At 40.7% G+C, this 24,055-nt stretch overlaps 1 protein-coding gene across 3 annotated transcripts in view; it reads left to right on the top strand.

The window, feature by feature from the left end:
- Positions 1 to 22,023, top strand: part of LOC143029299 (uncharacterized) — a 30,657-nt gene extending 8,634 nt beyond the window's left edge. Inside the window, exons 3-5 of one of the 3 annotated variants that reach the window (XR_012966815.1) lie at positions 6,982 to 7,133; positions 7,287 to 7,413; positions 21,488 to 21,625. Coding sequence is in view for 1 of the 3 variants with exons in the window: in XM_076192038.1 (XP_076048153.1) it covers positions 6,982 to 7,133; positions 21,488 to 21,688 (353 nt within the window). In the remaining 2 variants the exon portion in view is untranslated. Of the gene's footprint in view, positions 1 to 6,981; positions 7,134 to 7,286; positions 7,414 to 21,487 lie in introns of those variants that run through there. The other 2 variants (XM_076192038.1, XR_012966814.1) reach the window with 2 other exon arrangements.
- The last annotated feature ends 2,032 nt before the right edge of the window (positions 22,024 to 24,055 follow it).

The raw sequence follows: 24,055 nt of genomic DNA, 5'->3' as shown, positions 1-24,055 counted from the left end.
AATATGAATTGGTTCTCATGATTGTAGAACCAGGGTCATTAGTAATTCTCTCCTAAATTTTGCAAAATTCAGAAGGATGAAGGTTGCTGTGACCTGGACCTAGAGATGAAAACCACACTGATGGATTTGGTATAGCAATACAAGAAATGTGGCAAAAGAGATCTATCAAATCTTTGTTAGTACTCAATGGAGGATCCTACATAACTGCAGGGTTTGCCAGTGGTTTACCAGTGCTGAGTTCTTTAGGATCAGTCATAGACTTTCATTGAAGCTTTTAGGCTTGGTAAGTCCAGGAGAATCCTTACATGTAATCAACCTGGATTTCACTTGGAGATGTATTTACTTTATTGTATTATACAGGAAAGGACCAGTATTTGTTGGGTCCCATCTCTGACTCCCCAATATCATACCTAGCCTCAAGTTGTGTGGTTAGGAGTGAGCACTAGGAGTCTTTGATCATGTGAAAGTGTTTGGTGCCCCATAAAACCCTGAAAAACCATGGGATGCCTTTAAATGTCTGTCTGTCTATGAGGAGGTAAGATGTTAGAGAAACAATGGGTGGTGGAATGGGTGTGTGCCTTGGCTGGCTACCATCCTTATAAAGGGGAAGAGGCCCTTGGCATATAAATAGATTTACCTATCTACTGGACCACCCATGACCTGTTGGGTCAAATAGAATTTTAAATGATATGTTGTTAATAAAATGGTCAATAGAATCTTTATTAAGACAATGCTCTTTTCAGTAGATGAAGGCAGTGACTTGATTACTCATAAGAGGTGAAATGCAGAAGATTGTGACGTCATGTAGTCGTTGCTTGGAACACTATGCATCATATGATATGCTCTTATATTTACAACATTCTTTGTTCAATTTGAATGATTTAAAAACACTTTAATATTTTCCTTTTGCTTAACTCCACTCAGTGCAACATGTAATTGTCCATGCTGAAATACAAGTTTGTCTAGATAAACTAAAACTTTCTGAAAAGTCTGTCCTTGACTTATGAATGGTCATGGGAAACACTGATTGAATTGGAAACTGAATTCTTGCAAATGGAATATTGTCTGGGGTATTGGCTGCTTGTTATTGTGGCAAAGTAGCATGCAGTTGATACTTTAGGGTCTATATGGGGGCACCCCTACGGACCAGAGCCACACATCATTTTGTCTATGATAGAGGAAAACTGTTCATAGAGAAATGATGACACTTTTATACTACGACTGTCCCTCCGTTATGCTGTCCCCCAACCCCTTGCTGCTGTCCTGTACCATTTCTCTGAGTATTCATTTTCTGTGGTGGGGGAAAAGAATACTGCCACCAAGTATTTCCACTTGGATCGTAAGAGGCAAGAAGAAAGGGACGGGGATTGGGACTAGGCATCCTTCTCCTTGTAGCCCCACAGGGGACATTCCTAAAAGAAAAAGTAAAGGCATAAGAGGGTCTGGGAGTTTTCCGACCAGCACCCTAAGGATTGGGTCTTTTAATGTGCGTGGATGTGATACAGATGAGAGTAAAAGGGAAGAGATAGGTAGTATGTGAGAAGAAAGATGGATGTGTTGGCTTTGAGTGAAACTAAGTTGAAAGGGAAGGGTGAGTGTAAGTGGGAGGTTATCAGGAGTGAAGAGAGGGTGAGGGAGGGAAGGGGTGGCTATTCTAGTAAGTGAAGAGATAGGTAAACGTGTAGTGGAGTGGAAGGAGGTTTCCTCAAGGATAATGTGGATGAAGGTGAAACTGGGAAAGGAGATGTGGGTCTTTGTAAGTGCATATGGGCCTGGCAGTGAGAAGAGCATAGAAGAAAGGGAGGCTTTTTGGATGAATTTAAATGAGTGCATAGAGGATTTAGGGAGAAATATCAATGTAAGAGTACTGGGAGACCTTAATGCTAGGGTAGGAAATGGTCCAATTGATGGAGTGGTTGGGAAATGTGGAGTTCCAGGAAAGAATCGTAGTGGAGAGTTGATCATAGCAAATACAGTGTTTCAGAAGAAAGTCAAGTATAATACACATGGGAGAGGGTGGTGGATGGAAGGGTGGTAGATAGAGCGTTAATGGATTATGTAGTGGTAAATAAGATTATGATAGGAAGAGTTAAGGATGTACATGTGCTAAGGGGAGAGGGTGGGGGAATATCAGATCATTTTTTGGTGGAAGATAAGTTGAGAGTGGAGGATAGATGGAGAAAGAGGAAAGGGACAAAAGGTAGGGAGGTGCTTAGAGTGAACTCTTTAAATGAAAAAGAAAAGGAAGAGTACAAGAAGAAGCTGAAGGAGTGGGAGGGAGTGAAGGATAGAGTAGAGCTAGGTGTGGAGGAGGAGTGGGGATGGTTCAAGGAGGGAGTCACAGAGTGTGCAAGGATCGTGTGTGGAACAAGAAGGACGGGAGGAAATAGAAGGAAGGTTAGTGAATGGTGGGATGAGGAAATAAAGAAGGTTGTAGAAGAGAAGAAGCAAGCTTTCATAGATTGGTTACAAAATAGAAAGAGGGAGTCATATGAGAGGTACAGAGAAAAGAAAAGAGAAGTAAAGCAAAAGTTAATGGAGGCAAAGAGGAGAGCAGATGTGAAATGGGGTAAGAGTATGACAGAAAATTTTGAAAGTAATAAAAAGAAGTTTTGGAAAGAAATTAAGAGAGGAAGAGGAGGTGAATCAAGTAGAGAGGAAAAGGTAAAAGGTGCAGATGGAGAGATGATAATGGAAGAGAAGGCAGTAAGGGGAAGATGGGCAGAATATTTTAGGGAGTTGCTAAATGTGAGGGAGGATGGGGAGGGAAAGATAGTTGCAGTGGGAAGTGCTAAGAAAATGAGTGAGGAAAATGGAGGAGAAATAAGGAAGGATGAAGTGAAAGCAGTTGTTAAGATGATGAAAGCAGGTAAGGCACCTGGTCAGGATGGATGCCATGCAGAATGTCTAAAAAAAAAAGGGAAAGTGATGGTGGACTAGCTTGTGAGGTTATTTAATGTTTGCTGGAGAGAGGGTAGAGGACTGGAGGAGTGCCTGTTTAGTTCCACTTTGCAAGGGAAAAGGAGACAAGCGTGAATGTAGTAGTTTCAGAGGGATTAGCTTGTTAAGTGTAGTTGGGAAGGCTTATGGGAGGATCTTGATTGAGAGGATTAGGAAAGGAACAGAGGGAGTAATTGGTGAGGAACAGTGTGGATTTAGGATGGGTAGAGGTTGTGTAGATCAGATTTTTGTGGTAAGACAAATATGTGAGAAAGCTATAGGAAAGGGGAAGGATGTTTTTTGGGCTTTTATGGATCTGGAAAAGGCTTACGATAGGGTAGACAGAAAGGCACTGTGGGAGGTTATGCAGATATACGGGATAGGAGGAAAGCTTCTAAGAGCTGTCAAGAGTTTTTATGAGAGTAGTAGAGCTTGTGTCAGGATTAGAAATGGAGAGAGTGAGTGGTTCGAGGTAAAGGTGGGACTTCGTCAAGGATGCGTTATGTCGCCCTGGCTGTTCAACTTATACATGGATGGGGTAGTGCAAGAGGTAAATGCAAGGGTAGTGGATCAGGGATTGGAGATGGTTAAAGAAAATGGAGAAAAGTGTGAGGTGAGCCAGCTGTTGTTTGCTGACGACACTGCACTTGTGGCAGGATCGGAGGAGGGATTGAGGAAGTTGGTGACAGAGTTTGGGAGAGTATGTGATAGAAGAAAGCTAAAGATAAATGTGGGTAAAAGTAAGGTGATGAGATGTACAAGGGGTGAAAGTGGTAGTAGACTGGAAGTGAGCATTAAGGGAGAGTGACTGGAGGAAGTGGATAGTTTTAGATACTTGGGTGCAAATGTGGCAGGAAAAGGTGGAGTGAAGGTGGTGGTAGAATGTAGATTGAGAGAAGTGAGTAAATGCCTTAGTGGATTAAAAAGTGTAATGAGGAATAGACATTTGGGAATGGATGCTAAGAGGAGACTGTATGAAGGAGTGATTGTGCCAACAGCACTGTATGGGGCAGAAACATGGAACATAAGAGAAGAAGAGAGAAGGAGTTTGAATGTGTTTGAGATGAGGTGTCTGAGAAGTATGATGGGGGCTACTAGGCTGGATAGAGTGAGAAATGAGGAGGTGAGGAGGAGAACAGGGGTGGAAAGGGAGTTGGGAGATAGGGTTGATGAAAGAGTATTAGGATGGTTTGGACACATGGAAAGAATGAGTGAAGAAAGACTAGTAAAAGAGGTATGGAGGGCAGATGTGGAGGGAGTGAACATGAGAGGATACCCTAAGATGAGGTGGATGGATGGGGTGAAGGGGGCTTTGGGGAAGAGGGGAATGTCTGTTGAGGAAGGACGGGAGAGGACAGAAGACAGGGGTGAATGGAGAATGGTTGTATATGGATGATGTTGTGATGCATGAGGTGGAATGGGCGGGGGGATGGGGGGTGAGGTAGTATGTGTGAGCAAATTTTGATGCAGCCCGAAGGGATTTCTCCCCATCTTCTCCTTTTATGCATGGGGGGGACAGAGAGGGGGGGTCGCTGATTTAATGAAGCGGCCTTGCTGTGGATGTGCTGTGTCTTGCGACACTGCTTCTGACCCAGGGCAGTGGACAGGATGCAGAGATGACCTGTCATCCAGGAGGTGCTAAGATAAGAGGGAGGGTGGAGGGGTGTGGAGTGTATTCAGGGATGGAATTGGTGGGAATGATTTTATGCCTTTTCCTTTTTGGCTACCTCCCTTGTAAGGGGGAAAAAGCCTTGGTATATGTATGTATGTATAGATAAAACAATTTTCAATCTTGGAATTAGAAGGTTGTGACGTCACATTGTTGTTGCTTGGAACACTATGCATCATGTGATTTATATGATTTGTAATATTTTGATAAACTCATTATGCCTCATAGAAGCTAATTCAAGAGTTGGCTATACTTTTAGATAATGAATATGAAAATTTTAAATATTAATGGTCAGAAAATATGTAATCTGAAAATTGGAAATTAGAAAATTGGCAAATTGGAAAATTAGCAGTTGTATCGTCTTGCCCTCAGCATTGGGGTTCCTTGGGACCCACAGAGTAGATGTCGTGACATCATGTCTCTTCTTCTGATTAGCTGGTCCTCAGTCGTGACGTCATATCTCTTCTTATGATCTCTTCTTCTGATTGGCTGGTCCTCAGTTGTGACGTCATATCTCTTCTTCTGATTGGCTGGTCCTCAGTCGTGATGTCATATCTCTTCTGATTGGCTGGGTGATGGTTTCAAACAAGCAAGATAACAAACAAGATGATCAGAATTTTATAAGTGTATAGATATATGAAAAACCTTCCTCTTCCTTAAATGAGATAGCTAGCCAAGGCACACTCACCTTTCACCCATCGAACACCTATTTGTTTTCCTTTTTATCTTAGCTCCTTGTGGATGAAGGGCCATCCCTGCCCCTTGCCTACTGCCTGGGTTAGAGGCAATACAGCAAGACACAGCACCTCCACAATAGGGCCCAATAGCCAAAGCTGCCCCCCCTGCCCCCCATACACACACACCCTGGTCTTCATTTGTATGGCAACCCTCCCCCTGTCCATTCATGAGTAGTGAGAGAAGACGTCATGTTCCATAATGTTCCATAAGCCACATTCTTGCAAGAGCCATATTTGCTCGCCATCCTTAATGAAAATGCCTATTGATGTTAAATTCAACCAATTAGTAGGCTACCTTGAATTAGATGATAAGTTTTAATGTGAATTAGGCTTTTTCTCATGTGAGTGTCCCAGTTGCAGGAGGACTTACAAACCAGCAGTGGAGGAGTACCTGTACATGACTCAGGCACCTCAGTCCGTGGTTGGAGTTCACCATGAATGATGACACAAAGAAGTAGCATCCACATTATTATAGATGTTCTTTTTTATTAGATAATTAGAAATTGATCAATTGTAAACCTTTGCACAAAAATAAAGAAGTGAATAGATTGTGTGAAGCCAGGTACACAGTGGTAGATTGGGATTATAATTATAATAAACTGGCACTCTATTATTTGGTCTTGCTATAAATTTAAGAGATGCGGGCAGTAGTGTCTCTGACTCCCTTGCTTGTGCCCCACACATATCTCATATACACCAGACTAAGGTAAATTGTATATTTTTATATCGTGTGAATTGAATAGTGTTGCACCTCACCCTTTCACTGTCCTTGTGAAGCGAGAAAATCTCTTTAAAAGACAAATTATCATACTAGCTACTGGATTGAAGAGCTGTTCAAATCATGGCCAAGATTTGATACATCAACTCAAACACAGAGGCTAGTCCATGACATTGTACTAGTGTAATGTGACAGTATTGGGAGGGTTCTTTTGTAGAATTGTACATCTATATTTTTCATGTGCTCTTCTATGCTGTCTATTTTGGTTTCTGAGTGTAGCTATTCACTGGGGGATGGTTTTGCTGTTTTGCCTCACTCCCCAACCTCATCCACTTGAGAAATATACAGTGCAGATAAGAAGAAATTCCTTCAAGGCACATCATTTCCATATTCATCTACTTCATTCTTAGTCTCCTCCTCAAGCTCCCTCCATTCACATTTCTGTTTTTTTTTTTTTTTTTTTTTTTTCTTCTTCTTCTTCTTCTTCTTCTTCTTCTTCTTCTTCTTCTTCTTCTTCTTCTTCTTCTTCTTCTTCTTCTTCTTCTTCTTCTTCTTCTTCTTCTTCTTCTTCTTCTTCTTCTTCTTCTTCTTCTTCTTCTTCTTCTTCTTCTTCTTCTTCTTCTTCTTCTTCTTCTTCTTCTTCTTCTTCTTCTTCTTCTTCTTCTTCTTCTTCTTCTTCTTCTTCTTCTTCCCTCATTCTTTCCATATGCCCAAACCATCTCAGAATTCTTTGATCCACACTATCTGCCAGCTAATTTTAATGAGTTTATTGGAAAATGAATTTGGTATGTTATTCAATCCAAAACAAAAAACATGCCTCTTGAGAAATTCTATTGTTTAATATTAGTGTTGCTGTGTTGATAAGAATTAGGTTATTTTTGTTTTAACTTGTTTTCTTTTTAACTTTTTATTTGCAGATGATGATGATGGTGCTGAAAAAGAAAATCTAGAAGATGTTGAAATCTTGCATGAAGCAACTTTGATTGCAGTTACCAAAAAACGGAAGTCTTACCCACATACGTTGGCTGGTCTCACAGGAAAAACAACCAGACTCTGTAGCAAGAGTATAGTATGTTACCTCAGTTTTGCTGACTGAAATATATATATAAATGAGATATCAAGTGAATGTTAAGACCACAATAGTTATATTATTTGGCCTGTTACAATTTGTATTTCTCTCAAGAGCTAATGCAGGCTTTATCTCTTATGTGTTTCACACCAGAAACAAATGGGAGGAGGATAGGTTGCCTGGCTACCTCCCTTATAAGGGGGGAGAAGGTTTTGTTAAGTCTCTCATGGTGGGAGATAAGAATGTTACCGCCATCATGGTCCTCTACATGCTATTGAAGGTGATTAAATGGGGCAGAGCAAGAGGGCAGGGAGTCTTCCTTTCCATATTCCTCTCCTGCAAAGAACAGGCAGGAGAGACCAGTGAATGGTGTTTACATAATGTGATTCTGCAAGATGGACATTTGAGAATCATTTCCTTACCTACCATCCATCTGAAGACCCAGTCAACATCCTCTCACTTCCATCTGGAGGTACCCTGAGGGGCTGACTCTTGGTCTTCAGACTGGGCCCAAGATCTCTCGCTGTCAGCTTTGTATTTCCTCTATCTTTTCATGCAAAGAGAGTTGGCAACTAGCAATTGATTCCCTCCTATTACTCCATGCCAGTGACATAGAAAACTGCAACAGACACCACTCCAAAGGTTCTGCCCTCAGATCTGTGGGAGGACTCGGGGACCATTGACAGTTACCATGGTTTTGTGGGTTTCTGACTGAAACTAAGGTATTATTGTTATTAACAAGGCAGAAGAGGTGATTCTGGTAGGACAAGTCCAACCAGAATATTAATACTTGTGGAATGAATGAAGGTAAAGTAGATGGGATTGCTTGTATGTTTGTAAGAAGAAAGATGTAGCATTGCATGCAGGTCACTATCCAGCACTAAGACACTACCAGCACATAATAGGCCTGGCCACAGAAACAAACTACCATAGATGCAACCATCACACAGAGGACACTGAATACCTCGTATTACACTGCCTCACCCTTGCTATACCCAAACAACAACCTAATATTTCTACTGTAGGGTGACTTGTGGGTCACTCCAATGGCTGTCGCTAATTACCTGGGAGCCATGGGTCTCCTTCAAGAGATCTGGGGCAGTGGATTGATTGAATGAATGTGAATGAGAAAGGTGAGATTGAAATTGGACTGTTTGGAATGGAAATGTCATTAAATGGGCAAAAATAAGAATTAGGAAGTGCAGTGCAAGTGTACATGAGTGCATATGGACCATGTAGTGAGAGAAGGGAGGAGGAAATAATAGAGCTTTAGAATGATGTAAATGAGTGTGTTGAGGGGTGAGGAATAAATGTGAATATCATAAGGGATGATGAAAGCAAGGGATGAGCTAGTGGATAGTGTAAATGGGAAGTAAAATGTGCATGAAAGGAATAAAAATGAAGGGAAAGTACTGTAGTTGTGCATTGAAAGGAAGTTGGTGATTGCTAAGAACATGTTTATTAAGAAGAAAAATAAACATAGAATTGATCAATTAATCATTGCCATTTCACAAAGTAGAAAACCCACAGCCCCTCAGTAATTGGCACTGATCCTCAGAACCTCCCACAACTATGGGAAGAAACTTTGGACTGTTGTCTATGTTGTATTTACATAATTGTAGTACATTGTCTATGTTGTATTTACCTAATTGTAGTACATTGTCTATGTTGTATTTACTTAATTGTAGTACATTGTCTATGTTGTATTTACCTAATTGTAGTACGTATACAGGAAAGGAGCATCACTCGTTTGGTCCCGTCTCCTGTTCTCTAATTTTGTAACATACCACCTAGACTCAAATTCATGTAGGGTTCTAACTTAATTTATATCTTTGATTTCCAATTATCATATTTAGATTTGAACTCATGTGTTGGTTGAGCTTGGGCTCTCTATATCACTTCATTCTGGGGCTGTTTCTATGTCACTGGCTATAAGTTGTGGAGAAAGAAGAGCAGTTGCCAGTTGTCAGTTCTCCGTGTGTGAAAAAAAGGCAAGAAATACAGCTGAAGTTGATAGAGAGATCCTGGGTCTAGTCCAAAACTGAGTGTCAGTTCCTTAGTGCTGCACTTCCTGATGGAAGTGAGGGGCTTGGCATGTTTTGAAAATGGGCAGCCCCACTATCCATCTTGCAGGGCCACCACATGCAGGTACTCATCATTGGTTCCAGCATAGGTAGATGTGAGTCAGAGTGGTTAGTGGAAGGGTAGTAAATAGAACAATAAGAGATAGAGGAGTGGTACCTGAGAAAGTGTGTGTCGTAGTATTGGATGTGAATGTGGTGAGGGTGTAGAGCAGTAGAATGTAATCACTATCTGGTGGAAGAATAGTTGGGAATAGATGAAAAGTGGAGAAATAGGAGAAGTTGCTGAAAATGAATGAGAGAGTATTTTTAGTATTTTGTCAGCAGTAACCACTGCTTCTGTCCTTGGGAATTTTGGATTGTATTACACCAAAGAGGCTAAGTCACAGAAGTAGTAAAAAGGAGACTTAATAGGTATCAGCCTTTTTTTTTTTTTTTTTTTTTTGTGGGGTGAAGAGGGGAATGTCTGTTGAGGAAGGACAGGAGAAGAAAGAAGATAGGGTTGAATGGAGAATGATTGTGTATGGATGATACTGTGATGCATGAAAGAATGTGGGTTGGGGATGGGGGGTGAGGGAGTATGTGTGGAAAATTAATTTGATACTGCCTGCCTGAAGAGATTTCTCCCCCATCATCTCTTTTTCTGTATGAGGTGATGGAGAGGAGGGGGGGGGGTCACCAATTTGATCAAGTGGCCTTGCTGTGGAAGTGCGGCTGCCGTCTTGTGACACTGCTCTTGACCCAGGGCAGTGGGTGAGATGCTGCAGGGATGAAGGAAGGAGGGAGGGAGTGGATTTTGTGCCTTTGTTTTTTGGCTACCTTCCTTGTAAGGGGGAAAAAGTCTTTGGTATATGTATGTATACATTTATTTTTATGTATTTATTTTAGATTAGTCTCATAATCATAAAAGAATGCTGCATGACTCTTGTCCATGGGAATGTTACTAAATCTCTGAAAATATTGGCTACACATTAAATTTATGTAGTGCATATTCCATACAGAGAAAAACATGAATACCACAGTAGTGAACTTTATGAAATTTGTGAAATTTATTGGAATTTAGATGTTTCCTGCATATAAGGAGTGGTTGAAAGAAGAAATAATGATTTGTATAGGAAAAGTAGAGCAAAGAGGGCTGGAAATAAAGTGCATGGTGAGAGAGGCCAAGAAAAGAGCACAGGTGAGGTGGGGAAGATATTTGTGTGAAATTATTGAAAGGAATAAAAAGATGTTTTGAAAGAATGCAAAAAGAGCACCAAAAGGTGAGTCTAATAGAGAAGAGTGAAGGGAGCAGATATGTTGTTGTTATACTGTATATATATATATACTAAAGGGTTTTTACCCCTTACATGGGAGGTAGCCAAAAAATAAAGGCATAGAAACCACTCCCACCCATTCCATCCCCTACATATTCCACTCCCCTCTACCCTCTTCCCTCCCTCTTATGTCGGCACCTCCTGGATGACAGGTCATCCCTGCATCTTGCCCACTGCCCTGGGTCAGAAGCATAATAATGCAGTGAGTGGGAGTTGGTAAGAGAATGACTGTAATGGGTAAGGAGAATGCTAGGGGAGTGTCAGAAGAGGAGGCACAAATAACATTGAAAAAATTGAAAGATGGCATTGCACCAACATCACATGGGTGTCATATGGACAAAAGGGTAAAGTAGTAATAGTGGAGTGATTGGTGAGGTTCAGTGTGTCTCAGGTAAGGATACATATTGATTGATTGGGGGAATGCACATGTGTATATATATATATATATTATGGTTAAAGAAAATGGAGAAAAGTGTGAGATAAGCCAGTTGTTTACTGACAATTCTGCACTTGTAGCAGGATCAGAGGAGGTGACTGAGGAAGTTAGTGACAGAGTTTGGCAAGTTGTGCAAAAGAAGGAAGTTGAAGATAAATGTGGGTAAAAGTAAGGTGATGCGATGTACATGGGAAGAAAGTGGCAGCAGAATGGAAGTGAGTATTAAGGGAGACTGGAGGAAATGGATATTTTTAGATACTAGGGTGCAAATGTGGCAGGAAAGGGAGAAGTGGAGGTGGAGGTAGAATGTAGATTGGGAGAAACAAGTAAATGCCTTGGGTGATTGAAAAGTGTAATGAGAAATAGACATCTAGGAATGGATGCTAAGAGGAGATTGTATAGAGTTATGTATTTACCTAGTTGTATTTTACAGGAAGAGAGCTATGCTCATAGTGACCTGCTTTTGTATTTCAGCATCAAGTTTGATCTTAAATTCTTGTTTAGTTTATGCAATCACTGTTTCCTCATTCAATTTGTTCCAGATATCTACCACTCTGTGTGGGAAGTTATTCTTTTTCAGATCTCTTCTGTAACTATCCTTTTTATTTTTTATTTATTTATTTTTTTATTTTTTTATTTTTTTGTCATCTTGTTTTTCTTTTGTCCCGTCTGGGGTATTGGCTGCATGTTATTGTGGCAAGTAGCATGCAGTTGATACTTTAGGGTCTATATGGGCCACCCCTACAGACCAGAGCCACACATAATTTTGTCTATGATAGAGAAAAACTCTGTTCATAGAGAAATTATGACACTTTTATACTACAACTGTCCCTCCATTATGCTGTCCCCCAACCCCTTGTTACTGTCCTGTACCATTTCTCTGAGTATTCATTTTCTGTTTTCGCCGACCCTGTGGTGGGGGAAGAGAATACTACCACCAAGTTTTCCCACTTGAGTCATAAAAGGCGACAAAAAAGGGACGGGGGATGGGATTAGGAGTCCTACTACCTGTAGCCCCAAAAGCGGACATTCCTAAAAAGAAAAGAAAATGCATAAGAGGGTCTGGGAGTTTTCCAACCAGTACTCTAAGGTTTGGGTCTTTTAATGTGAGTGGATGTGGTACAGATGAGAGTAAGAGGGAAGAGATTGGCAGTATGTTTGTGAGAAGAAAGATGGATGTGCTGGCTTTGAGTGAAACTAAAATGAAAGGAAAGGGCAACTGTGAGTTTGGGAGTGTAGCTGGGAGGTACTCAGGAGTGAAGAGGGGACAAGGAAGAGAAGGGGTGGCTATACTAGTAAGTGAAGAGATAAGTAAGCAGGTAGAGGAGTGGAAGGAGGTTTCATCAAGGTTGATGTGGATGAAGGTGAAGCTGGGAAGGGAGATGTGGGTTTTTGTAAGTGCGTATGGACCTGGTAGTGAGAAGAGCGTAAAGGAAAGGGAGGCTTTTTGGGTAGATACAAATGAGTGTATAGAGGGATTAGGGAGAAATGTCAATGTAGTTGTATTGGGAGACCTTAATGCTAGGGTAGTAAATGAGCCAATAGACGGAGTGATTGGGAAGTATGGAGTTCCCAGTAAAAATCGTGGAGAAATGATGGTGGAGATGTGTCTTGAAAGAGAGCTGATGATAGCTAATACAGTGTTTAAGAAGAAAGTCATGCATAAGTACACATGGGAGGGAGTGGTGGATGGAAGGGTGGCAGATAGAGCGTTAATGGACTACATAGTGGTGACCAGGAGTATGGTAGGAAGAGTTAAGGATGTACATGTTCTAAGGGGAGAGAGTGGGGGAATATCAGATCATTTTCTGGTGGAAGGTCAAATGAGAGTGGAAAAAGAGGAAAAGGACAGAAGGTAGGGAGGTATTTAGAGTGAACTGCTTAAATGAGGGAAAAAAGGAGAGTGAGTTTAAGAAGAAGTTAGTTCGTCCACATTTGGAATATGCTGTTTCCGTATGGTCACCGAATCTCATTAAAGACATTGACAGACTGGAAAAAGTACAATGGCGAGCCACAAAACTGATTCCAAATATAAAAAATAAATCATACGAAAATCGACTTAAGCACATGAATCTGTTTTCCCTAAAAAAGCGTAGACTCAGAGGTGACTTGATACAGGTCTTTAAGATTTTAAAGGGAATTGACAACATCAAAAGTGACCAAATTTTCACATTGAATGAGAATCAGACAAGAAACAATGGTCTCAAACTGTCCGGAAATAGATTCAATTTGTTAGTAGGTAGAAACAACTTTGCCAACCGTGTAGTTAATGAATGGAATAAACTTCCTGCACAGGTAGTGCAATGTAGTTCAGTTCGAAGCTTTAAGAATCATTTAGATAAATACCTAAGATGCTGTAATGATTACAATTTATGTTATATTTTTTGTTTTGTTATAATTTGTCTGTCTGATTTTCATTTATTATTAGTTATATGTCAATTTATAATCATTTACTATTTACCTGTTTGTTTGTTATTCAACTATACCTATGCATTTATTTATGTATTTTATTTGTTATTTTTACATTATTATAGTTTTAATTTATTATTAATATATATATATATATATATATATTTTTTTTTTTTTTTTTTTTTTTTTTTTTTTTTTTGCATCCGACCTAGATATGGATCAAAAGGTCTCCTGTCGACATGCTCCGCCTTTGTAATCCTTTGTAAGAGGAAAGGGAGGGAGTAAAGGATAGAGTAGAACTAGGAGTGGAGGAGGAATGGGGATGGTTCAAGGAGGGAGTCATAAGGTATACAAAGATGGTGTTTGGAACAAGGAGGGCAGGAGGAAAAAGAAGGAAGGGTAGTGAGTGGTGGGATGAGGAAGCAAAGAAATATGTAGAAGAAAAAAAGCAGGCATTCATTGATTGGCTGCAAATTAGGACGAGGGAATCGTATGAGAGGTACAAAGTAAAGAGAAAGGAAGTTAGGCACAAGATAAAGAAAGCAAAGAGGAGAGCAGATGTGAAATGGGGTAAGAGTATGACAGATAATTTTGAAAGCAATAGAAAGATGTTTTGGAAGGAAATTAAAAGAGAAAAAGGAGGCAAATCAAGTAGAGAGGAAAAGATAAAAGGTGCAGATGGAGAGATGACAATGGAAGAGAAGGCAGTGAGAGGAAGGTGGGCAGAGTATTTTAGGGAGTTGCTAAATGTGAAGGAGGATAGGGAGGGAAAGGTAGTTGCAGTGGGAAGCGCTAAGAAAATGAGAGTGAGTGAGGAAAATGGAGGCGAAATCAGGAAGGATGAAGTGAAAGCAGCTGTTAAGATGATGAGAGCAGGTAAGGCACCTGGTCTGGATGGATGCCATGCAGAATGTCTGAGGAAAGGAGAGTGATGGTGGACTGGCTGGTGAGGTTGTTTAATGTTTGTTTGAGAGAGGGTAGAGTGCCGGAGGACTGGAGGAGTGCCTGTATAGTTCTGCTTTACAAAGGAAAGGGGGACAAGTGTGAGTGTAGTAGTTTCAGAGGGATCAGCTTGTTGAGTGTAGTTGGGAAGGGGTATGGGAGGGTCTTGATTGAGAGGATTAGGAAAGGAACAGAAGGAGTAATTGGTGAGGAACAGTGCGGCTTTAGGACAGGTAGGGGTTGTGTAGATCAGATCTTTGTGGTAAGACAGATATGTGAGAAAGCTATAGGAAAAGGTAAGGATGTTTTCTGGGCTTTTATGGATCTGGAAAAGGCTTATGACAGGGTAGATAGGAAGGCACTGTGGGAGGTACTGCAGATATATGGGATAGGAGGAAAGCTGTTAAGAGCAGTCAAGAGTTTTTACCTCATCTGGGGTATTGGCTGCATGCTATTGTGGCGAAGTAGCATGCAGTTGATACTTTAGGGTCTATATGGGGTGCCCCTACAGACCAGAGCCACACACCATTTTGTCTATGATAGAGGAAGACTGTTCATAGAGAAATGATGACACTTTTATTATACTATGACTGTCCCTCCATTATGCTGTCCCCCAACCCCTTGTTACTGTCCTGTACCATTTCTCTGAATATTCATTTCCTTTTTTTGCCTACCCTGTCATGGGGAAAGAGAATGCTACCACCAAGTATTCTCACTTGAGTCGTAAGAGGCAACAAAAAATGGGACGGTGGATAGGATTAGGAGTCCTGCTACCTGTAGGCCCAAAGGGGACATTCATAAAAAAAGTAAAGGCATAAGAGGGTCTAGGAGTTTTCCAACCAGTATCCTAAGGTTTGGGTCCTTTAATGTGCGTGGATTTGGTACAGATGAGAGTAAAAGGGAAGAGATAGACAGTATGTTTGTGAGAAGAAAGATGGATGTGCTGGCTTTGAGTGAAACTAAATTGAAAGGGAAGGGGGAGTGTAGCTGGGAGGTTCTCAGGAATGAAGAGGGGACAAGGGAGAGAAGGGGTGGCTATACTAGTAAGTGAAGAGATAGGTAAGCGTGTAGTGGAGTGGAAGGTTTCTTCAAGGTTAACCCCTTCAATACAATGACGCCTATGTAGGCGTCATGAGGAGCAAGTGGGTACACGAGGATGCCGATGTCGGCGGTTTGATTATATATATTGTAGTTGTACCTGTGTGACCCCCATACTCTGTAAACTGGCTTCATCATATTTTCTATGGTTATCAAAATTCACGGGTGAAAGAGAAGCAATACAGGGGTAACTTTATTTTTCATAATGCAAATATTATGACGCAACATCGCACGTCTGGCAGCTAATGCTGCCCTTGAGATTTTGGCCCATATTGAAGGGGTTAATGTGGATGAAGGTGAAGTTGGGAAGGGAGATGTGGGTTTTTGTAAGTGTGTATGGGCCTGGTAGTGAGAAGAGCATATAGGAACGGGAGTTTTTTTTTTGGGTAGATTTAAATGAGTGCATAAAGGGATTAGGGAGAAATGTCAATGTAGTTGTATTGGGAGACTTTAATGCTAGGGTAGGAAATGAACCAATAGATGGAGTGATTGGGAAGTATGGAGTTACAGGTAAAAATTGTAGTATATAACACTGGGGAACACTCATTTTGTTGCATTTAAAAAAAGACTTTTCTATAGTCAACTTGAGTGTGCTGATTTCAAATCTGAAGTCGGGTTTTGTCTGCAAGCTACAGATTTTATGCAATTTGACATTTTTATTTATTTTCTAAATTTTCGTTATTATAGGAAATTGCAATATCAGCCACAATTCTTTTGTTCACTTGAATCTTAAAACAGTATGAAAGCCATTTCTGTACATTTATTAAGGCAAAAGAAACAGAACATTAACAGAACATCTATCCCAAAGTTAGATTAGCATCCTTCAGAACATCACCACAGCTGATGGAAGCTTATCAATTTCTTTGTGTATTTTTTTCAGGCAGGAATTTGCGTTTGTAACTTTTGCGTTTGTACATTTCATCTGGGCAATTTCGTTTAATGCTCCAGCAGTAGTCAGCCATCATACTTTTGTCCCAGCGCCCTTGGTAGCGCTCTTCCATGATCTTTAGTTCTTGGTGGAATCGTTCTCCTTGTTCGTCACTCACAGCCCCCAGGTTGTCAGGGAACTGATCAAGGTGGCTGTTCAAAAAATGAAGCTTGATGCTCATGTTGCACCCGAGATCACGAAAAGCGAGGAGCATTCTGTTCACAAGTTCACTGTAGTTCTCCGCCTTATTGTTTCCAAGGAAGTTCTGAACGACTGCCACAAAGGATAACCATGCTGCCCTTTCTAAAGCGGTCATCTTAGCAACAAACTGATCATCACGAATTAGGGTTCGAATCTGTGGGCCATCAAACACGCCTGCTTTGATCTTCTCAAATGATAACCCTGGTAAAGCTGTGATGATGTATTGGAAACATTCACCTTCGGTTTCCAGTGCCTTGACAAATTGTTTCATCAAACCTAATTTGATGTGAAGAGGAGGAAAGATGATCTTATCTCTGTTTACAATTGGGTCTTGTATGATATTTGGCATGCCTGCTTAGGGTGTCACGAATAGGCCAGTCCTTCTGGACCCAATGTCTGTCTCATGCTCGGCTGTCCCACATACAGAGGAAACATGGAAACTTAGTGAAACCTTTCTGTTGTCCAAGAAGAAAGTTGACCATCTTTAAGTCTACACAAATTATCCAATTGTGCTCATGATACTTCAATAAGTCCATGACCATTCTCATATCATCATAGTCTTCCCGCAAATGCACTGAGTGACCGACAGGTACTGCTCCATAAACATTGCCATTATGTAAAAGAACACACTTTAGACTGCGTTTTGAACTGTCTAAAAAGAGTCTCCATTCAGCAGGACTATAGTAAGGTACACCCAGTTCTTTGAGAAGCCCTGGGATGTCATGGCAGTAAACAAACTGTCTGTCTTTTGAAAAGAAGGTCACAAAAAGCTGGTCACGCTTTCTGAAATATGATACTTTAACAGAGTGATCAACAAGATTTCTGCCTTGTAATCTTGATGCCAAAAGCTCTGTTGCTTTCTTTGAAAGACCTAAATCCCGCACTAAATCATTCAGTTCAGCCTGGGGAAGAGGCTTAGGGACGGGGAAAGGTTCAGTGTCTGAAGAACAGTCCTCCGATTGTGAACACTTTTCTGACAATTCACTGTCACAACTGTCTTGCTGGCTTGTATCATGTCCAATGTCTTTATCGTCCAATGAAGGCAAGCCTTTGAAAACTGGAACAGGTACTTCTTCAGAGTGCGGAACAGGCCGAATAGCTGAGGGAATGTTCGGATACGTAATCTTATGTCGGTTTTTCTTCCCAACACCCGTTGTGTTTACCATGCAGAAATAACAGTCAGTTACATGGTTGGTGGGTTCGCGCCAAATCATTGGAACTCCAAAAGGCAGACCTTTGCGTTTTCCTTTGGTCCAGTCTCGAAGCATTTCCTCACAATTGTGGCACACAACATGAGGAGCCCATTGCTTGTCTTGATCACCAAGATGAACTTCAAAATATGCCTTGTAGGCACGCTTGACGAACGAGGATATGTTACGTCTCTGACGATTGAGTGTGTAGCATCCACATATGTAGCAGAAGGCATCAGGCTTGTTTCTGCAATGATGTCTCATTCTGGAAGCCATGTTTGAACTGAAACAAAAGAAGAATGATCAAAATATTAGAAGCTATCTATATATATGGACATTAAAATGCTTATACATGGTTTACGCAAGTTCACATATGTACAATTTCATTAACCTCAAATTGCATACAAACTAGAGCTTGTAGAGAAAAACTAATTTCAGATTTGAAATCAGCGCCTAAAACTCTTTCAAAATCCGTTAAAATATCCAATGCAACTCAAAGTTACTGAAAAAGTGTTCCCCTGTGTAATTGATGGTGACGTGTCTTGAGAGTTGATGATAGCAAATACAGTGTTTAGGAAGAAAGTCAAGCATAAGTACACATGGGAGAGGGTGGTGGATGGAAGGGTGGCAGATAGAGCATTAATGAACTATATAGTGGTGACCAGGAGTATGGTAGGAAGAGTTAAAGATGTACATGTTCTAAGGGGAGAGAGTGGGTAATGTAAGATAATTTTCTGGTGGAAGGTAAATTGACAGTGGAGAACAGGTGGAGAAAGAGGAAAAGGGCAGAAGGTAGGGAGGTACTTAGAGTGAACTGCTTAAATGAGAAAGAAAAGTAGGAGTATAAGAAGCTGAGAGAGGAGTGGGAGGTAGTGAAGGATGGAGTACAACTAGGAGTGGAGGAGAAATGGTGATGGTTCAAGGAGGGAGTCATAAGGTGTGCAAAGATGGTGTGTGGAACAAGGAGAGCAGGAGGAAGTAGAAGGAAGGGTAGTGAGTGGTGGGATGAGGAAGCAAAGAAGGGCATAAAAGAGAAGAAGCAGGCTTTCATAGATTAGTTACAAATTAGGACGAGGGAATACAATGAGAGGTACAAAGTAAGAAGGGAAGTTAAGCATAAGATAAAGGAAGCAAAGAAGAGAGCAGATGTGAAATGGGGTAAGAGTATGACAGAAAATTTTGAAAGAAATTAAAAGAGGAAGAGGAGGCGAATCAAGTAGAGAAGAAAAGGTAAAAGGTCCAGATGGAGAGATGATAATGGAAGAGAAGGCAGTCAAGAGTTTTTACAAGAGTAGTAGAGCTTGTGTGAGGATTAGAAATGGAGAGAGTGAATGGTTTGAGGTAAAGGTGGGACTTCATCAGGGATGTGTTATGTCACCCTGGCTACTCAATCTATACAAGGATGGGGTGGTGCAAGAGGTGAATGTAAGGGGTTGGAAATGGTTAAAGAAAATGGAGAAAAGTGGAAGGTGAGCCAGTTATTGTTTGCTGACAACACTGCACTTGTAGCAGGATCAGAGGAGGGATTGAAGAAGTTAGTGATAGAGTTTGAGAAGGTGTGTGAAAGAAGGAAGCTGATGATAAATGTAGGCAAAAGTAAGGTGATGAGATGTACAAGGGGAGAGAGTGACAGCAGGCTGGAAATGAGTATAAAGGGAGAGATACTGGAGGAAGTGGATTGTTTTAGATACTTGGGTGCGAATGTGGCAGGAAAGGGAGGAGTGGGGGTAGAGATAGAATGTAGATTGAGAGAAGTGAGGAAAAGCCTTGGTGGATTAAAAAGTGTAATGAGAAATAGACATCTGGGAATGGATGCTAAGAGGAGGTTATATGAAGGAGTGATTGTGCCAACAGCACTGTATGGGGCAGAAACATGGAACATAAGAGAGGAAGAGAAAAGGAGTTTAAATTTGTTTGGGATGAAATGTCTGAGTAGTATGATAGGGGTTACTAGGCCAGATAGTGAGAAATGAAGAGGTGATGAGAACAGGGGTATAAAGGGAGCTGGGAGATAGGGTTGATGAAAGAATATTAGGATGGTTTGAACACATGGAAAGAATGAGTGAAGAAAGATTAGCGAAAGAAGTGTGGAAGGCAGAGGTGGAAGGAGTGAATATGAGGGGGCGTCCTAGGATGAGATGGATGGATGGGGTAAAAGGGGCATTACAAAAGAGAGGAATGTCTGTTGAGGAAAGACAGGAGAGGACAGAAAATAGGGGTGAATGGAGAAGGGTTGTGTATGGATGATACTGTGATGCATGAGAGGGAGTGGGTGGGGGATGGGAGGTGAGGAAGCATGTATGAGAAATAATTTGACACAGCCTGAAGGGATTCCTTTCTGTCTTCTTTTTTTTTCACAAGGGGACAGAGAGGGGGGGTTGCCCAATTAATGAAGCATCCTTGCTGTGGATGTGCTTTATCTTGTGACACTGCTTCTGACACAGGGCAGTGGACAGGATGCAGAGATGACCCATCATCCAGGAGGTGCCAAGATGAGAGGGAAGGAGGAGGGTGGAGGGGAGTGGAGTATGTAGGGGATGGAATGGGTGGGAGTGGTTTCTATGCCTTTTTCTTTTTAGCTACCCCCCATGTAAGGGGGAAAAAGCCTTTGGTATATGTATGTATGTCTACAGCTAACATGTCCATTCTTACTGGAGGTGCTCTCTTTGTGAATGCCTTCACCATTTGTTGGGTGATGTTTGGAGTAGTGTGGTATTGGATTAGCCCTCTTTGAATTCATATTGGTTTGGGAAGGTGGGTATTTTAATTACCTTTCTTTCAGCTACTAATATTTCCTTTAGTTTGGGTATAGTGGGTAGTAGGGAGATGGGTTTTACATGAGTGTAAGGTGAGTATCCAAAGGCTTTTTCCCCCTTACAAGGGAAGCAGCCAAAAAAACAAGGGCATAAAATCCTTCCCACCCATTCTATCTCCATATACTCCAATTCCATGCAACCCCCTCCCTCCCTCTTGACTCCACTGCTTCATTACATAGATAAAAAAAAAAAAATAAAGAATCTACAGAGCAGAGAAGAAATTGTTTTAGGTTGTGGCAATTTATCACCATTCACAACCACTTCCCACTCTCACCTAGAGTATCTTTTGCACTCTCTCTTTCCTGCTCAACAGACATTACTTTGTTCTCAAGGTTCTTTTCATCCCATCCATCCCACTTTCAGTCTTCCCCTCAAGTTCACTCCATCCACTTCTGCTTGCCACACAATTTTTGCTAGTTTATTCATTCCTCCCATGTGTCCAAAATATCCCAGTATTCTCTGATCATCTCTATCCACCAACTCTTTCCATCCCCACTCTCTCTATTTCCTCCCTATCTCCCTTTGTCTTCATTTCTTTCTTTTCTTTTTATCTGTTTCTCTTCCTTCCTTTCTTACATCTCGGGTAGTTTCTGAGCTGCCATTGTATGCCATCGAATTTGTCTGCCTCACAAAGACTGACCTGGAATCAGTAACTTCATAAAGCTGACTGAGAGGATAGACATTGAAGCAAATTGTCTCTACTGCCCAGCTTCAAAGTGCATCATCACCCTCACCAGCATCTGGAAATTAAAGTTGATGATCTTTCTATTTCTGCCAACTTCCACAATTCTTCCACCAACTAGCAATTGTTTTCTTCCTGGTGAGGTTCATGGGAGAGACTGAATAAGTACCATTGTTGGCTACGAGTACCATTAGACTCACAATGAAAGTCACAGTAGCAGATGATTGATGACTTACCTGTATTAATGTATTTCAGGAAACCCAGAAGGTTGATCTGCCTCCACATGTCCCACTTGAAGTGTGCACAGGTGTTGATAACCTGGAAAAGAACTGTTCCCAACTGACTGAAGACAACCTTGCATCCCTAACTTCCAGTATGCTTACCCTCCAACCACGTACAACTAAATTGCAACATTTAGAAGAAGCTATACAGATTATTGTCAATAATAGGGAGTAATTTTCTTTATTTGACTTTTTCCACCCCATTATGGTTGTCTATATCATAGATTTTATTCCTGTGATTGTCAGACAGTGGCAGAGATTGGCATGGTCATCAATGGCTGTTGCCCAGGGCAGCACCTTGGCAAGGACAACACAAAGGTGCTTGCACAAATATTATGAATAGTAATATTTGTGAGAAATATCACAGTCAAGTAGTGGGGATTTTGATAACCTGTTAATTTGTCTTAACCTCTTCACTCTGGGCCAAAATCTCGCGGGCAGCATTAGCTGCCAGACGTGCGATGTTGCGTCATAATACTCGCATTATAAAAAATAAAGTAACCCCTGTAATGCTTGTTCTCTTTCACCCATGAATTTTGATAACCATAGAAAATATGATGAAGCCAGTTTACAGAGTATGGGGGTCACGCAGGTACAACTACAATAAATATAATCAAGACGCCGATATGGCAGCCTTGTGTACCCACTTGCTCCTCATGACGACTATGTAGGCGTCACCGTATGGAAGGGGTTAATGTGGCTTGGAAGATATCTTCTAAATGACGCAGTCCTATCCATCTCATCTGTTCTACAGCATTCACCTCTTCCTAGTCTGTATCATACACCACACTCCCTCTGATTTGTTGCTTCAAGAATAGTTTCAACTGTTTCACCATTCATTATGTGTTGGGAATAACTGTGAATACCATATTTTACGGCTTGCAAGACGCACCCTATTTGAAAGAAATTTCTAAGAAAAAAAAAGAAGTCATTCTCATACAAGAACACATTCACCATACCTGACCACTGAATACAAAAACACAAGAAGCAAGGACGACACACGTATTGGACATATTGTTTACATTACGAAATCACTTGTCCGATTTTGTTTGTATGGCAATAATACCAGTTAGTGATTAGAAAATATACTATATATTTTTCATTGTCCAAGGGTGGATTTATTTTCATAAAAATAAGCTAGAAATTCAAAAATATACTTGTAGAAATATAAAATTCCACTGCCGAATCATTTTTTCGGTAGGCGGTGGTCCAAAGTGTCTTTCTGCTGCTCTATTACAGTGTTCTTTGGCATATCATACAACTTGTAGCTTGTATGCGATAGTATAACTATACCATTTTGATGAAATTCAGTGCATTATTCCTACCTTATTTAGGCTATCATTGCAAGCATGGGATGGGGTCCTTTGTTTTTATGTCGACGATCATTTGTCATTCTCTAAAATTCCAAGCATGGGGGGGAAAATTAAATGATATGAATTGCCTTGTGGCCATTTCTTCCTGCAAGATCGAGATTATTCATTTAAAATACTGGAATGAATGAATGAATACATGTAAATAAAATGAAGCCAAATAATCTTTTAATAAGTACTGTCAACTGTGTATTTTCTATTTTACTAAACACAGTAAAGTGCATAAAAATAAAAATATGTACAAGGAAAAACATCATAAAATGACTATCAATATTTATGCAGTTGTTTCTTTCAGGCTATACAGATATATTGCTTACCGGCACTTCACCAGATGGATTTACCACATCCTTGGTAAAAAAAAAAAAACAGAAAAGTTTTGCCATCTTGTGCAGTCTCACGACTTCGTGCACAGTGGGAAAGTGAGGGCTATACATACTGTGGTTTCAAATATCCCCAAGTTTGATGTGAACGCAATGACATGTGATATAAATATCAGGAAGCAATGTGGACTTATGAAATCACTGTTAGTTTGATTACAAAGTCATGTACCATGTACTAGTCTGTTGAATCTTTATCATGTTTATGTGATGGCAATACTGCTGCTGTACACAACCTAGTCAGTGCTTCAATGATTAAACCATGTTCGCGATTGTCTTTCAGACACTACATCTGATTTAGTGTGTCTTTTGTAGGTATCTGCAATATTTTATACCTCCGGTCCAGCGGCGGCGCCAGGAATTTTTTAGTTGGGGAGGCTAAGGGGGGGCTGAGCAAATTTTTGGGGGGCTAATAGGGTAAAATTTTACTTTCGATCTTTGTTGGAATATAGCAATACAAAATTAAATAGTAATTTTGTAAATTAAAATGTATGAACGTAATATGCAATTTTGTGTGCGGAAATTAAAATAAAAATAGTTGCTAAAACAGGTTTCTAAGTAACGAAGTCGTGTACGACGAATGGTACGCCATGTTTGTTATGGTAGATTCCGACGTCGGAGAAATGAAAGGACGATAAATTTGTCTAAACTTAACTAAACTAACCTAACCTAACCTGTGTTTAATAAATCATTACCTGCAAATTAGATATCATCCGGCTGGTCCTCGTCGTCATCGTCGTGAGAGACGTTGGCGGGCTTTTCAATCACTCTCTCAGCTTTTGTATGGCTATATTC

Source organism: Oratosquilla oratoria, chromosome 10, assembly GCF_046742065.1.
Source record: "Oratosquilla oratoria isolate Oo_2021 chromosome 10, ASM4674206v1, whole genome shotgun sequence".
NCBI classification, from domain to species: Eukaryota; Metazoa; Arthropoda; class Malacostraca; order Stomatopoda; family Squillidae; genus Oratosquilla; species Oratosquilla oratoria.
Note: the sequence above shows the minus strand (reverse complement) of the source record. Positions and strands in the feature narration are given on the sequence as shown.